Raw genomic sequence first — 13863 nt, 5'->3', positions numbered from 1 at the left:
TAAAATCATGTTAACTATATATATAACCATATATATGTCATCGTATAGTTTTTACAAGTTTTAACGTTCGTGAATCACCGGTCAACTTGGGTAGTCAATTGTCTATATGAAACCTATTTCAATTAATCAGGTCTTAACAAGTTTGATTGCTTAACATGTTGGAAACACTTAATCATGTAAATAACAATTTCATTTAATATATATATAAACATGGAAAAGTTCGGGTCACTACAGTGTTGACTTTTTAAGCATGTTTATTCTCAGGTACTTAAATATTGCTTCCGCTGTATATCTGCTGTTTTGATGATGATTTCTTGCCATGCTGGAGTCTTCATGCATTGCTTACCAATTCATTTAAAAACATTTAATGCTCTAAATACAATGTAATCTATTTATCTTCCGCTGCAAAACTCAATAAAACGTCTCATATAGAGTCGTTCTCGTTTATACAATTGTGATTTGATATAATTAATCACAAATACCCATGCCCTATTTGGGGACGTGACACCACACATCATCAGCCATTGGATCAACCTCCTTTACCCCGTGGTCTTGTAAATATAAAGTTAGTAATTCAATTCAATGTGTGTACTAACATAAGATGAAATAAATGAGAACCTTTTTGTTAGACGTTGCGTGTAGGTAGCTATTTTCATGCTCATGATTAAACTTTAACGCCAATTTTCCTCCCACACAGTCGAGTATTTTTTATCCTCATTTGCATTGTCTATTGTGTATGCTGAGTAACCATAATCCCCAATTACAACGTCTGATAATTTATCTTCAAATTGGTCTATGTAACAATCAGTTGGACTTCAACCCTAAATGAAAATGATTAATAGACCCGTGCTAAAATTTCACCTTCTCGAGTATCTGCAATTGACCCCAAGACAGACTATAATAACATTAGCATAAAATAAAATCTTGTACATGATTATATCGCTTGAAATGTCAAAAATGTTGTAGTTAAGTTACTGTCAATATATGTATGTAATATAATCTGCTACATTATGTGATACATGCAAAGTCTTGTTAGCTTATAGAAGTGGTTTGGACTTTCTAAGGTTCAATATAACTTCAATGGCTCAACATCACTTCAAAAGTTTTACCTAGCTACTCTAGATCCATGCCTGTTGTGTAAGGTGTCAATATGGGTATTGTATATGGGTATTATACAATACCCATATTGACACCTGTTAAGAGTATCTAACTGAGGGTCAAACGTTAACAAAAATTCATAAAAAGCGGATGAACAAATAATACTCTCTGAATTCATTGACATAATTCAAGAATATTACAGAGGATCAACGGTAATTCAATTAGAAAATAGTGATGAATATGTTTTAAAACGAAGTATGCAAATGCCAAATGTACCTTGTAGCTGTAGACGAAGTATGCAAAAGCAAAAAACGCAAGAATGAGATGAAGAATGATTGGAGTAACAACAACATACACAACGCCCATTAGGAAGTATAAGTGGTGAGAAGGGAGAGTATCTAGGAATCTACGCTCCCGAGGTCCATCCGCCTTTTCTCTGTCACGTTCTGTTTCACAATGAACGTATTCTTGAAATGGAAGATGACCAAGTGACCAACGGCTTCAATCGAAGAATCTCAGCAACAACTCCTGCCCACCCGTGAATCATTATGTACGTAATAAAGAACGTTGCCTTCATTGGAATGAATACACCAATGGTCCTTGGAATCCTGCATTAAGATCAATGAATGTTTAACTTGACATTTATGTTAAATTAATCAGTCAAACATCCAAAAAAAGTATAACACAATAGGCAAATTAAGTCAGAGGTCAAAGTGAGTTCAAGTTATATAAGATCATTTTTTGGTTTGGACACAATGATATGGGTCAGATTGACCCATAAACTATTTTACCTTTTTTCCTTATAGCTTATGCAGTATAATTGCAAAAACTTTTATAATATTACAAGAATGGTTAAATTCTTAATTGACAAAACAAAGCTGAATTATGCATTAGCATGATTTAGTTGTTAAACCGTTCATAGCTATGTTAATATTAGAATTATGAATTATGCATTATGAATTATGCATTAGTGACCAAACATGATTTTTTTAATAAGTTAAACACTATCAATAAGTTTTAAATGAGATTGAAAAGTACCTATGAGCTAAACAAATGGAATTGTGTGTGGTGGTAACTCGTGAAGTAAATCTACAAATATAGCAAGACTTCTTTGTAAACATCGTTTTTGGTTGGCTTTGACGAAGGTTACATGAGATTCAAAAATCCCTAAAAGTTATAGCATAATGCTACTGATTAAAAAAGTCATATCATAAACGTTTTTAACAGTGAACAAATATATAGTCCCTACAATTAAAACACTTGTAAGATAATGAATTTAGTTGATTACCTGCCATGTATCAACGTACATTACCGGACGATTATGGGGTGTGAGAATTGACATTGTCAACAACCTGTAGACATATTGACGGCACTTAAGATTCATCTGTTTACATCCAATGCTGATAGCTTCAAAAATGCTAAAGATCTAATAAAAAACATCATTCAGTAAAGAGCGAAAAACGACAATAAACTTATAATCATAAATAAATAATATGAATGTTAGGAAAAAAATGCTATAGATCTTATTTGAATGTATCACCAATTATCAGCAAAATATGTATCTCCTTTATAGTTGGTACCTAATATCTAAAGCTACCGTTACATTAGTATTTTATCAACTTTTGACCATAAACAGCCAAAAGGAGTGTTTTAACCTAGTCCTCACAGCTACTCGTTTCAAGCAATAATGTTTACAATAAACCCATAGAATGTTTAGATTGTACATATATTACCTGCTGTAAATAAAAACGCAAATCAACATCAGCAATTGCAAATCTCTTATTAACAGAGTTTGAATATTTTTGTAATCAGGTCAAACATACAATACCTTCTTTTCCTCCACAACATGTGCAGGAGGTTTTTGGGGCGGAAGGATCCTCTGCAGGTAATCCAAGTTTCCGCCTCCTTTCCGCCTATAACACAAAATATAATTAGTTTCGCACAAGTAAATCATAAGATACTTGGCTTGTACTACTATTTCTTTTTTAAGGTTAATTCATAATATGCATTAGATACCCCAAATAGATTTTAGCCATCAGAATCATCATCGTCGTCGTTATTGTCGTTAGATATTTATAATAAGCATTTGTATAATGAAAAAGGACTTTGAAGACCTTATCTTCTTCCAACTTATGTCGATTTTTTTCTCTAGCTCTTTTCTCCTATTTCTTTGCTTTGCACAACGCTATAATACTGCAAGATAAGAAAAAAAAGGAAAAAGGATCATGTTATAGATGTATGATAAATTAGTTTTCAGACACGGAGATATAAAGTGGACCTATCGTTTTCTCTAATTTTCTTCCTCCATACGTCTTGATTCAAGTAGTTCCTTGCCAATTCTAATTCGCTCCTCAAACGAATTTAACATTATGTTATTCTAGTTATAAAAAAAACACACACATACAACCAAATGACATTTATGAGATACTCAGCCAAAGAATTCGCTTATTTCTAATTGCATTGATCAAACAAAATGCACAGAGTGAAGATGCATCAAGAATTCGCTTAATTCTAAATTATTGAGATTATGATCCCTGAAAAAACAAACTATGAGATTGTTATTAGTTTTACTATAACTATAACATACACTTATTTAGAAAGTCATCAAATAAATTAAATTAAGAAACCTAAATAACCCTTTGATTTTGCGAACCTGATTGCATTTGATTGAATTCATCTCAATACGTGAACATCTTTTGCGAACCCTAATTGCTTTTGGTGGAATGATTTGATAGTCGATCCATCTCAAATCATCGATCTCCATTTGTATTTTGGCTTTTTTTCAAGACCGCATCTCAGATTATTGATCCCCGTTTGCAGTCACCGGTGATTATAAGATTTGATAGACAGAAGGGTTTACTTTGTGATAAGGTTGAGAGGATAAACAATTGGAATGTAGGAGAGAGACAAATGTTGAGTGATCACTTGATCCAATGGTTGATTTTGAAAGTTGGTTTTTGATCTAATGGTCATTTCTTGTCCATTTGAATTTTTTTGAAAATGATTAGGAAATGATTAGGAAAAAAGGACTTTGTTATTATATATAATATAGATATAGATATAGATATAGATATGTATTATTATTATAAAAAATTATTTAAATTTAAATAAACTCTAGAAGTGTTAGAATTAATTTTAATTTGACAGTAGAGATTTTTTTGCTTAGTTGTTAATATGAGAAGGATGACACATGTGCTTTTCTAGTTAGTCATTTAGTTTTATATATATATATATATATATATATATATATATATATATATATATATATATATATATATATATATATATATATATATATATATATATATATATATATATATATATATATATATATATATGGGCAGGATCAATGGAGAAGTAACCAATCGGGGTAAAGCGGGGGAAGCAATTTTTTTTTTCGTTTTTTTTGGAATTTTTTTTCTGGCATCAAGATCACACGAAATATGAACATTTAGAAAAGACACTTCGTGGTGAATGTTATTATTTAGGCGGGAAAACGATCGACAAAAATAACCTTCAAGATAAAATTGTTCGTGAAGAATGTGAACGTTTTTTTTTCATGTTTTGTGAAGTAAAATTTTGCCCGATTTAGAGTTTAGGGTTTAGGGTTTAGGGTTTGGTGTTTTGGGTTTATTCTATAAACCCAAAACACCAAACCCTAAACTTTAAACCGTTCGTGTAAAAAACTCAATCTAAATCCTAAATCTAAACCCTAAACCCTAAATTTCTAAACCCTAATATCTAAACCCTATAAACTCTAATATCTAAACCCTAAGATCTAAAACCTCAATTTACGCTCGAAAAACACGATAATTGTTATATATTACTTCTTCGAGCGTTTTCTCGCCAAAATAAAAACATTTATCATAAAGTGTCTTTATTAAATGTTCATATTTTCATCCAATCTATAATGTTCGTGAATAAACTTTTTTCAAAAAACGAAAAAAAAAAATTGCTTCCCCCCGCTTCCCCCGATTGGTTACTATATATATATATATATATATATATATATATATATATATATATATATATATATATATATACACTAGATTTTTTAGTCCGTGCATTGCACGACTGTGTAATAATCTGTGAATAATTTGTAATTTGCAGTTCATATTGGTATGTAAATAGCGATACTAAAGAAATAGAAAAAGTGTAAGAATAATTTAAGAACCCGTGTGTTGACATATTTTAAAATTTGTGTCTTGCACGGTGAGTAAAGCCTGTGCGTTGCACGGGTGATAAGATAACCGTGCAATAAACATCACACACAACTCAAGTATCGAACTTCACCAGCCAATCTCTCCATATGCAATGTCATCAAAATTTCTATACAGACCCATAATTAAACCATATACATCAAAAATAGGCTTAATTAATACTATCAAATTTTAAGTATCGAATTAAACACTTATTACAGCTTTTGTTCTAGTGATAGTCATGCTAACATATGGACCTTTTTAATAAACCCATTAAAATTTAAGTCCTTTTCAATATATAGTAGTTTATATCTATGTATGGGTAGAGAACTCACATCATCTTTATAGTGATCATTGAATGTAGACAACTCATTCAGTAAGTTTGTTATATACCTATGTTCAATCATCAACTTATTTGATCTTCAAGCCAATATACGTATAGAAGATCCCTTGCTCACTGCACACCACACACACGAGCCACTACATTAAATGAATTTATATCATGAGATCATGTAGATCATGTCATAATGACCAGGCTGGAATAGAAAAGTTCAATAAGAAAAAAAAATTGTACACACAAAACCCAAATATAGAATATGTTCACAGGAAAAATTCAAATCAATTGGAGTTCTAAGTATGAAACAACCTGCTCAAAAGTTGTATTTGACAGACCATTCAAAGAATTACTAGGGCTTCCTTATTTTCCCATAGGTAACAGACCTAAAAACCCAAACGGACCGTAGAGAGGTAATTGAGTCAAAATTGTCATCTATAATATACTTCATTTCATCTTGTCATTACTCACCATAATCTGATACCGACTGATCACGACTTCTTATAGTAAGTTCGTCATGACTGGAAGCAAAAAATTCAAGAAATCAAGCCTCCGAAAACACTCGACTTCTTACTAAACTACCTAATATACATTTCAGTTAGCTTTAAGTTGAATTGAAAGTTGAAGTTTGAAAAATTTCGGACCTTAGACCTTATACAATCTTCATTCCCTTGAAGATAACTTCCAGCTGCTCGATAAACAACTATGTTTTAACATATTTTCGAATTAAAAAAATTAAATTGGAAAAACAAAGTCGATAAAGCGCAAAATAATTCAATAATTGAGGGCCTTAATATATAGACGGCTCATATGCTGCAAACAATGTAATAATAAAAAGAAGGCACATGACGAAAGTAAAAGAACGAATTAACATTCCTTTAAGGACTACACTGGAGATCCAGAACCATTTCCATATACAGGTGTATTTTAACTCAGTCACTAATAAGAAAAATTGAGACAGACATTTTATTCAGGACATCATGAATTTATGGAAACGATTGATTCTGACAGTATGTAGTAAATATTTTAAAAACTTATGATACTTGTTTAATATAATTCCACTAAAACGCATTTATATTCATTACTTTTCTTGTCCATGTTATATGTAACCTGTTCCTCAAAATATTTTGTGTGAAACAATAGCAAAACAACGCGAGTAATTTTGTGAAATTACCTTACATACTTCGCAGTGGCGATTGGTGCGATAGTCGCCGATTTGTTCATTTACCGATTCACCGATTTGAGCGACCACCTTTTTTCATTAGTAATGACGATGAAGAATCGCGATAATGATAAGAAAAAGAATTGTTTCAAAGAGAGAATGAGGTATGATATTTGGGAACCCTAATTTGTGCAAACAAAAGAAGCCAATTTTCCATTTTTTTTTCCAGTCGTGTAATTCTATATATATATATATATATATATATATATATATAGGGTTAGCATCAATGGGGAAGTAACCAATCGGGTGGAAGCGGGGGAAGCAAATTTTTTTTTTTTTTCATTTTTTTGGAATATTTTTTTCCGGCATCAAGATCACACGAAAATATGAACATTTAAAAGAGACACTTCGTGATGAATGTTATTATTTAGGCGAGAAAACGATCGACAAAAATAACATTCAAGATAATATTGTTCGTGAAGAATATGAACGTTTTTTTCATGTTTTGTGAAGTAAAATTTAGCCCGATTTAGAGTTTAGGGTTTAGGGTTTGATGTTTTGGGTTTATTCCATAGACCCTAAACCCTAAACCCTAAACTCTAAACCGTTCGTATTAAAAACTCAATCTAAATCCTAAATCTAAACCCTAAATCTAAACCCTAAACCCTAAATTTCTAAACCCTAATATCTAAACCCTATAAACCCTAATATTTAAACCCCAATAGCTAAAACCTCAACATACGCTCGAAAAACACGATAATTGTTATATATTACTTCTTCGAGCGTTTTTCCGCCAAAATAAAAACATTTATCACAAAGTGTCTCTACTAAATGTTCATATTTTCATCTCATCTATAATGTTCGTGAACAAAGTTTTTTCAAAAAACGAAGGAAAAAAAAGTTTTTGCTTCCCCCCGCTTCTCCCCGATTGGTTACTTCCCTCTTGATCCTACCCATATATATATATATATATATATATATATATATATATATATATATATATATATATATATAGATGCATGTGCATTCAATCCGTGAGGTCTTTGAGTTCTCTCCCACCTTATGCATCCTCACCATATATATATATATATATATATATATATATATATATATATATATATATTTATGGTGAGGATGCATAAGGTGGGAGAGAACTCAAAGACCTCACGGATTGAATGCACATGCATCTACCGTATGCACATATATTTCATGCCTTGATCATATATTGAGAAAAATATAATTTTATTTTGTATTAAAGAATCCATGTGGCACTGCCATGCAGGCACAGACTGAATGCCACGTATGTCAGACTGACTGTCATGTAAGTGCAGACTAACTGACACGTAGGTACAGACTGACGCGTGGTTCAGTGTGTCCCACAAAGATTGACACGTGACTCAGTTTGTGCTACACAGACTTACACGTGGTAGACCCAACTTTTTTTATAAAAAAAAAAGATTTTAATTTTAATTATTTTTTTCAGTATGTGATCATAGATTGAAGAATATGTGCATATAATAGGTGAATTTGCATTCAATATGTGAATTCTCTCTGATCAAAATCCCCCTCTATATCTCTTCAATATATATATATATATATATATATATATATATATATATATATATATATATTTATATATATATAGTCAAAAGTTCAAACGAGAACCACAAAAAAGGCCGAGAACTGTGAGAACTGCTAATTTACAAACATTTTCACATGTGAGTAGATTGAATCACCCGTAAATGTTGATGGATAGTAAGAATGAACAAAATATTGTTTAAAAAACTTATAATTTAACTATATAATCGAATATATAGTTTCGCGTTCACATGTGCATACTTGTTTGTGTAACATGTGAACACTTCATATAATTAACAAATTTAACATGTAATTAGTGGTAATGAACATATGTTTGTTAGTGATATGAGCATTAATTAACATTTGCATGTAATTTATTGAATTTAAACGCATAAAAACTACGAAATTAAAAAGTTCTCGCATTTCTCGCCCTTTTTGTAGTTCTCATTTGAACCTGCCACTACACACACACACACACACACACACACACACACACACACACACACACACATATATATATATATATATATATATATATATATATATATATATATATATATATATATATATATATATATATATATATATATATATATATATATATATATATTTTGCAATATCAATAGTATTAAGTATACATAGTATTATTATTAATATTATTACTACTATTATTGTTTACTATTTACTCTTATTATTATTAAGTATAATATAATTATAATTATATATTACTATTACTATTATTATTATTATTATTATTATTATTTTTTTTATTATTATTATTATTATTATTATTATTATTATTATTATTATTATTATTTAAATTATGTAATCATATCATTATCATACAAAAACTACGAAGTAATTTATACATAACAAGTTAATAATCACTTTATAATATTACATTGTTATTAAGTTATTAATTATCATATTATATTATTGTTTGCTATATCAAATTGTAGTTGTAGATGGCACAAAACATTTGCAATTATTCTTTCCGTGTTTGGTTTATGCTACTTATATGGGCTAAAAGCTTTAAAGATCTGTTGGACCCATTTCATTTCAAATTGCCCCAATTTTTTTTTCGTAACTAATCATTTTTAAAAACAAACCCAACACAAATTTTACACAAATATATATAAATATGTCATCTCGTAGACTAAACCAGCAACCTCTTAGTTAGATGAGTTTACTCGATACCGCTAGACCAATAACTCTCATACATGTTGAACTAATATCTCATGATGTTCAAAATGAGCTTCTCCGTCCGCAATTAATTAAACATCAACTCTAATTGTATAAAGTTCACAAGTCGGGATCTCCTTAAATTTGATGTTTCGCTTGGTTAATGGTTTTTCCCCCTTTCCAACTTGAATTTCCCAATCGGTTTACCAGCAAACTAATCACAATGAGAGAACCTGTTTTGCAAACTCTCCGGGTCGCACATAGTGAACCTCCGATACAACGAATGGTTTTTTGATGCTCCATGAATTCAAATTTACGACTTATTTTTACTTAGTGAAAAAGTTAGAATCGTTACTCAACTAATAATAATATTAATGGTAATTTTTAGTCGTTTAATTTTGTCTATCTTTATTATCACGTCACCCACGCCAAATATCTTAGGTCCATCACATGTAGAGATGACAATGGATCATATATGGATCGAGTGATGCCGTATCCATATCCATATCCATTTAGTTTTTGTTCATCCATATCCATATCCATATTCATTTAATTTCAGTTCATCCATCCATATCCATTGGATTAAGCGGGTTAATGGATTCCGTTGGATATTTAAAAAAAGTTATAGTATTTTCTAATATACGATAAAAACAAAAATGTATTATAATAAAAATAAATATAAACATGATATAATTAAAATCTATCAACAAGAATGTGTAATCTTTGTCGAAAATATAACAAAATTGTTGAATTTACTATTATACATAGATTATAAAAAATTAAATATGTAATTTGTATGTTTATTTTGTTAGATGTACGTGTTTTATTATAATATATCATAGTTATTTCATTATAAGGTTGAAAACAAAATGAAAATCTAGCAGTAAGTGCATTTATAATAGTAAATATGTAAGCATATGTCTATATGTATGTATGTGTATATCTATTTCGGGTGTAAATGGATATATCCATGGATGAAAATTTTCATCCATGTCCATATCCATATCCATTTAGGTTCATCCATATCTGTATCCATATCCATCTAGGTTCATCCATATCCATTACGAAACGGGTGGTTCGGGTGGATATCCACTGGATCGGGTGGCCATTGCCATCCCTAATATTCACATGAGAGTTGAATTAAACTCACCTAGCAGTCCACTAGATGGTGTATTCGATAACACTAGATTTTATTTAATTTAATAGATATTAATGAAAATGATAATCATAGATATGATTAAGCACTAATTGTAAAGTTAATTGACCCTTAAATTGACCCTTAAATTCAGTTATAGAATGTACGTTATAATATGAAAATTTAATAATGTAATAAATGTTTAAATGTAGCTCTTAAGATCGCGTTTATCATTCTTTAAAAAATTGACAAAATTGCTGAAATAGTCTCTGTGGTTTGTACTAAAATGCTAGTTTCGTCCCTATGCTTTTTTTTTGATGAATTTGGTCCCGGTGGTTTGTAAAAGGTGCTGATTTAGTCCCTCTGATCGACGGCCGTCAAAAAATGCCGTTAACTCCAGTCATGTGTCAGACATGTGAGGGTATTTTCGTCAGTTTCTTTCATTTATTTACAATATTGCTGAAATGGTCCCTGTGATTTGTAACAAAGTTGCTGAATTGGTTCCTGTGATTTGTAACAAAATTGCTGAAATCTTTATCCCCAAAATTTCTATCTTCCTTACATCAACACTGTCTGAGATCATTCATTCATTTCAGTTTATTCAATCTCAGATTCAGTTTACATAATTCACAAAAGTCACTTAATCAGATTCAAGCTACCTCCTATAGTAATCGTATGAATGTTCATAGCACATAAAATCCAAATCTTCATATATTGAGTGTTAACATTAATTGATTGTCACAACATGATTCTAATACAATTTCTAAACCTCATCGATCACAACTTCAGTTCTACAACAACATATTTGAGCAAATTGATATCGAGTTCGTCGTTCTTCAGAAAGTCATGGTGACTTGAGCTCCGGATCGTTTCAGAATGAAATCGAGAAAAGTAAAAGTGCAGAGTTGTTTATTTTCATCTCATGAAGGTGTATGAACAATCTCAGATCTCAATTTAATGTATCGAGTTTGAATTTTGGAGTCAAAGATTCGTATAAAAAGTCAATCGAATCTTCATCCTTCAAATTCGTAATTTCTGTTATGACTCAAGTCTGGATGATGATTGTCGAGTGTTTGTGGATACATTTGCAACCACTTTTGTGAAGGATTAATATGCTAAACAACATCAGATCTTGTTTTTTAATTTTGAAGTTCATAAAGAAGGATACGAGCTGTTCTTGATCGAATTCAGGAATTTCATGGTGTTTTGATGGAAGTTGCTTCACAACACATGTTAGTCGTTGCATATAGATGAGGTTTCAATTGATTTTCGAGCTCAATTTACTATGAATCCAGATTTTGATTTTGTGTTCTTATGAAAGTGACGACCTGCTCAATTTGAAAACCACAGGGACCAATTCAGCAACTTTGTTACAAACCACATGGACCATTTCAGCAATATTGTAAATAAATGAATGAAACTGACGAAAATACGCTCACATGTCTGGCACATGACTGGAGTTAACGGCATTTTTTGACGGCCGTCGGTCAGAGGGACTAAATCAGCAACTTTTACAAACCACCGAGACCAAATCCATAAAAAAAAAGCACAGGGACTAAACCAGCGTTTTGGTACAAACCACAAGGACTATTTCAGCAATTTTGTCTTAAAAAATTAGTAATTAATAGGTTCCTTATTAACATTGACGGTATCAAAAATGAAATTCTAAAATCTCACACCTCCGAAATTAACTACGTTACACGTACATGACTACTTAAATTAACCTAATGATCCAAATGTACTAATTAGTGAACTCTGTTTGAAATAGTTTCTTTTATTATTTCTTCAATATATCGTGACACAAATTAACTTAATTAATGAACAATGCAAGTACTGTCTGTTAATATTTTGATTTTGATTTATTATTTCTTCAACCGTGACTCAAAGTAACTTAATTAAATGAATAATCGAGTTCTTTTTAATAAGGCATAAAAAAGGGATTTTATCATATATCCCCTTATCAACCTTACAAATTTCATATTTACCCATCTAAAGAAACTAATATCATACAAATATCCCCCATTTTTTTTTTTTTTTTGAAAGACAAGTAAGTTTTATTAAAATTATAAAAAGTACACGAAACAAACTAGCAAGTAGCTAGATATGACACAACCACACGTATCCGCACAATTATACACACGAACAAAACTAGAGACTCGAACTAATGGAAACACACTAGCACAAGGACACTAAAATCAACGCATCGCGACTATCTAAATAAAACTATGTTTCCGAATCCGATGACGCGCAGGAGGAGCAACATGAGCAACAAACATCGTCCTCTTCCGAGTCTTTCATCACATTCTCGATAAAATATCTCTCGTGCCATCGAAAATTATCCCTACGTCGGCTACGTTTCATATTTCTCCGTCCCCAAACATGCTTAATGAAGTGACTTTTAATCAGAGGATGGACTTGTTTTTCTTTAGCACGAAAACGAGCAACCGCGGTATGAGATAAATTAGAGGCCACGACACAATCTTTTTCGTATGAGCTAGAAGCATTCTCGTCACATTCACCCAGGCCTGGCCCATTTAAAGAAAATTTGTCCATTTCAGAAGCAAATGAACAATCTGGCCCATTTTCTACACATATTTAAATATTTAATCATAATTAGTATTCTACTAAAATTTTAAAATCTAATAAGTACGAAGTATAATTTCCTTGTTGTACTTATAAAGTACTCCGTAACATCTTTGAAAATCTCAAAATATTGATTTTTTATATATATCATTATTATTTCACTAGTGTCAAAGGTTGATTGTTACTACTTACGTATAAATTAAATGGGTAAACTTATAATGTTGTAAAAAGATGGGTAAAAAAAAAGAGAAAAGATGGGTATAAAAGGGTTGGGTTTGGTTCAATTTTAATAGTTGGACTGCGCATGCGGATCACAAGTCATTTCAGTTTGATACATTGTTTATGTTGTGTGTTTTGGTCCCATCATTTGATAAATTTAGCCATGGTCCCCCTTCCACTAGAGGCGTCTTCGAGAAACAAGATGGACAATCGTCCAAAGTCCAAAATTTTAAATACATAAGTAATACGGAGTAATTGCTTATCGAATATTTTTTTACTATTTTAACAATAGTAGCACCTGCTTTTTCAAAACCGAAGTTGTTAAAGTCTTATTTACGGTCTATCATGTCACAAGAAAAACTTAATAGACTGA

At 30.8% G+C, this 13863-nt stretch overlaps 1 protein-coding gene across 16 annotated transcripts; it reads right to left on the bottom strand.

Moving 5' to 3' along the window:
- Positions 1-1240: 1240 nt before the first annotated feature.
- On the bottom strand, positions 1241-6980 carry LOC139857307 (uncharacterized). Of its 16 annotated transcripts, none has more exons than XM_071846044.1 (6): positions 6806-6980; positions 5691-5754; positions 3115-3475; positions 2927-3011; positions 2387-2524; positions 1241-1706 (listed from the first exon to the last, which is right to left on the bottom strand). In XM_071846044.1, exons 3-6 carry the CDS (start codon positions 3144-3146, stop codon positions 1614-1616), a joined length of 348 nt encoding a protein of 115 aa, XP_071702145.1. In that variant the 5' UTR covers positions 3147-3475; positions 5691-5754; positions 6806-6980; the 3' UTR covers positions 1241-1613. The 16 variants fall into 16 exon arrangements, 5 of the variants coding, with proteins under 5 accessions (XP_071702145.1, XP_071702146.1, XP_071702147.1 ...); XM_071846045.1 differs by lacking the exons at positions 5691-5754; positions 6806-6980 and adding an exon at positions 3752-4134 and having other exon boundaries at positions 3115-3291; positions 3377-3475; XR_011762471.1 differs by lacking the exons at positions 5691-5754; positions 6806-6980 and adding an exon at positions 3752-4134 and having other exon boundaries at positions 3213-3291.
- Between the last annotated feature and the right edge of the window lie 6883 nt (positions 6981-13863).

The sequence above is a fragment of the Rutidosis leptorrhynchoides genome, chromosome 7 (genome assembly GCF_046630445.1).
Source record: "Rutidosis leptorrhynchoides isolate AG116_Rl617_1_P2 chromosome 7, CSIRO_AGI_Rlap_v1, whole genome shotgun sequence".
Lineage (NCBI taxonomy): Eukaryota > Viridiplantae > Streptophyta > Magnoliopsida > Asterales > Asteraceae > Rutidosis > Rutidosis leptorrhynchoides.
This window is presented reverse-complemented; position numbering and strand designations above follow the sequence as displayed.

Excerpts from the sequence above, each read along its gene's own strand:
- LOC139857307 (XM_071846044.1), bottom strand. The coding sequence starts at position 3,146 with ATGATGATTCTGATGGCTAAAATCTATTTGGG. Across the intron at positions 2,525-2,926 it reads ATGTTGTGGAGGAAAAGAAG|ATCTTTAGCATTTTTGAAGC; the intron begins GTATTGTATGTT and ends GTTTTTTATTAG. Across the intron at positions 1,707-2,386 it reads TGTACGTTGATACATGGCAG|GATTCCAAGGACCATTGGTG; the intron begins GTAATCAACTAA and ends ATCTTAATGCAG.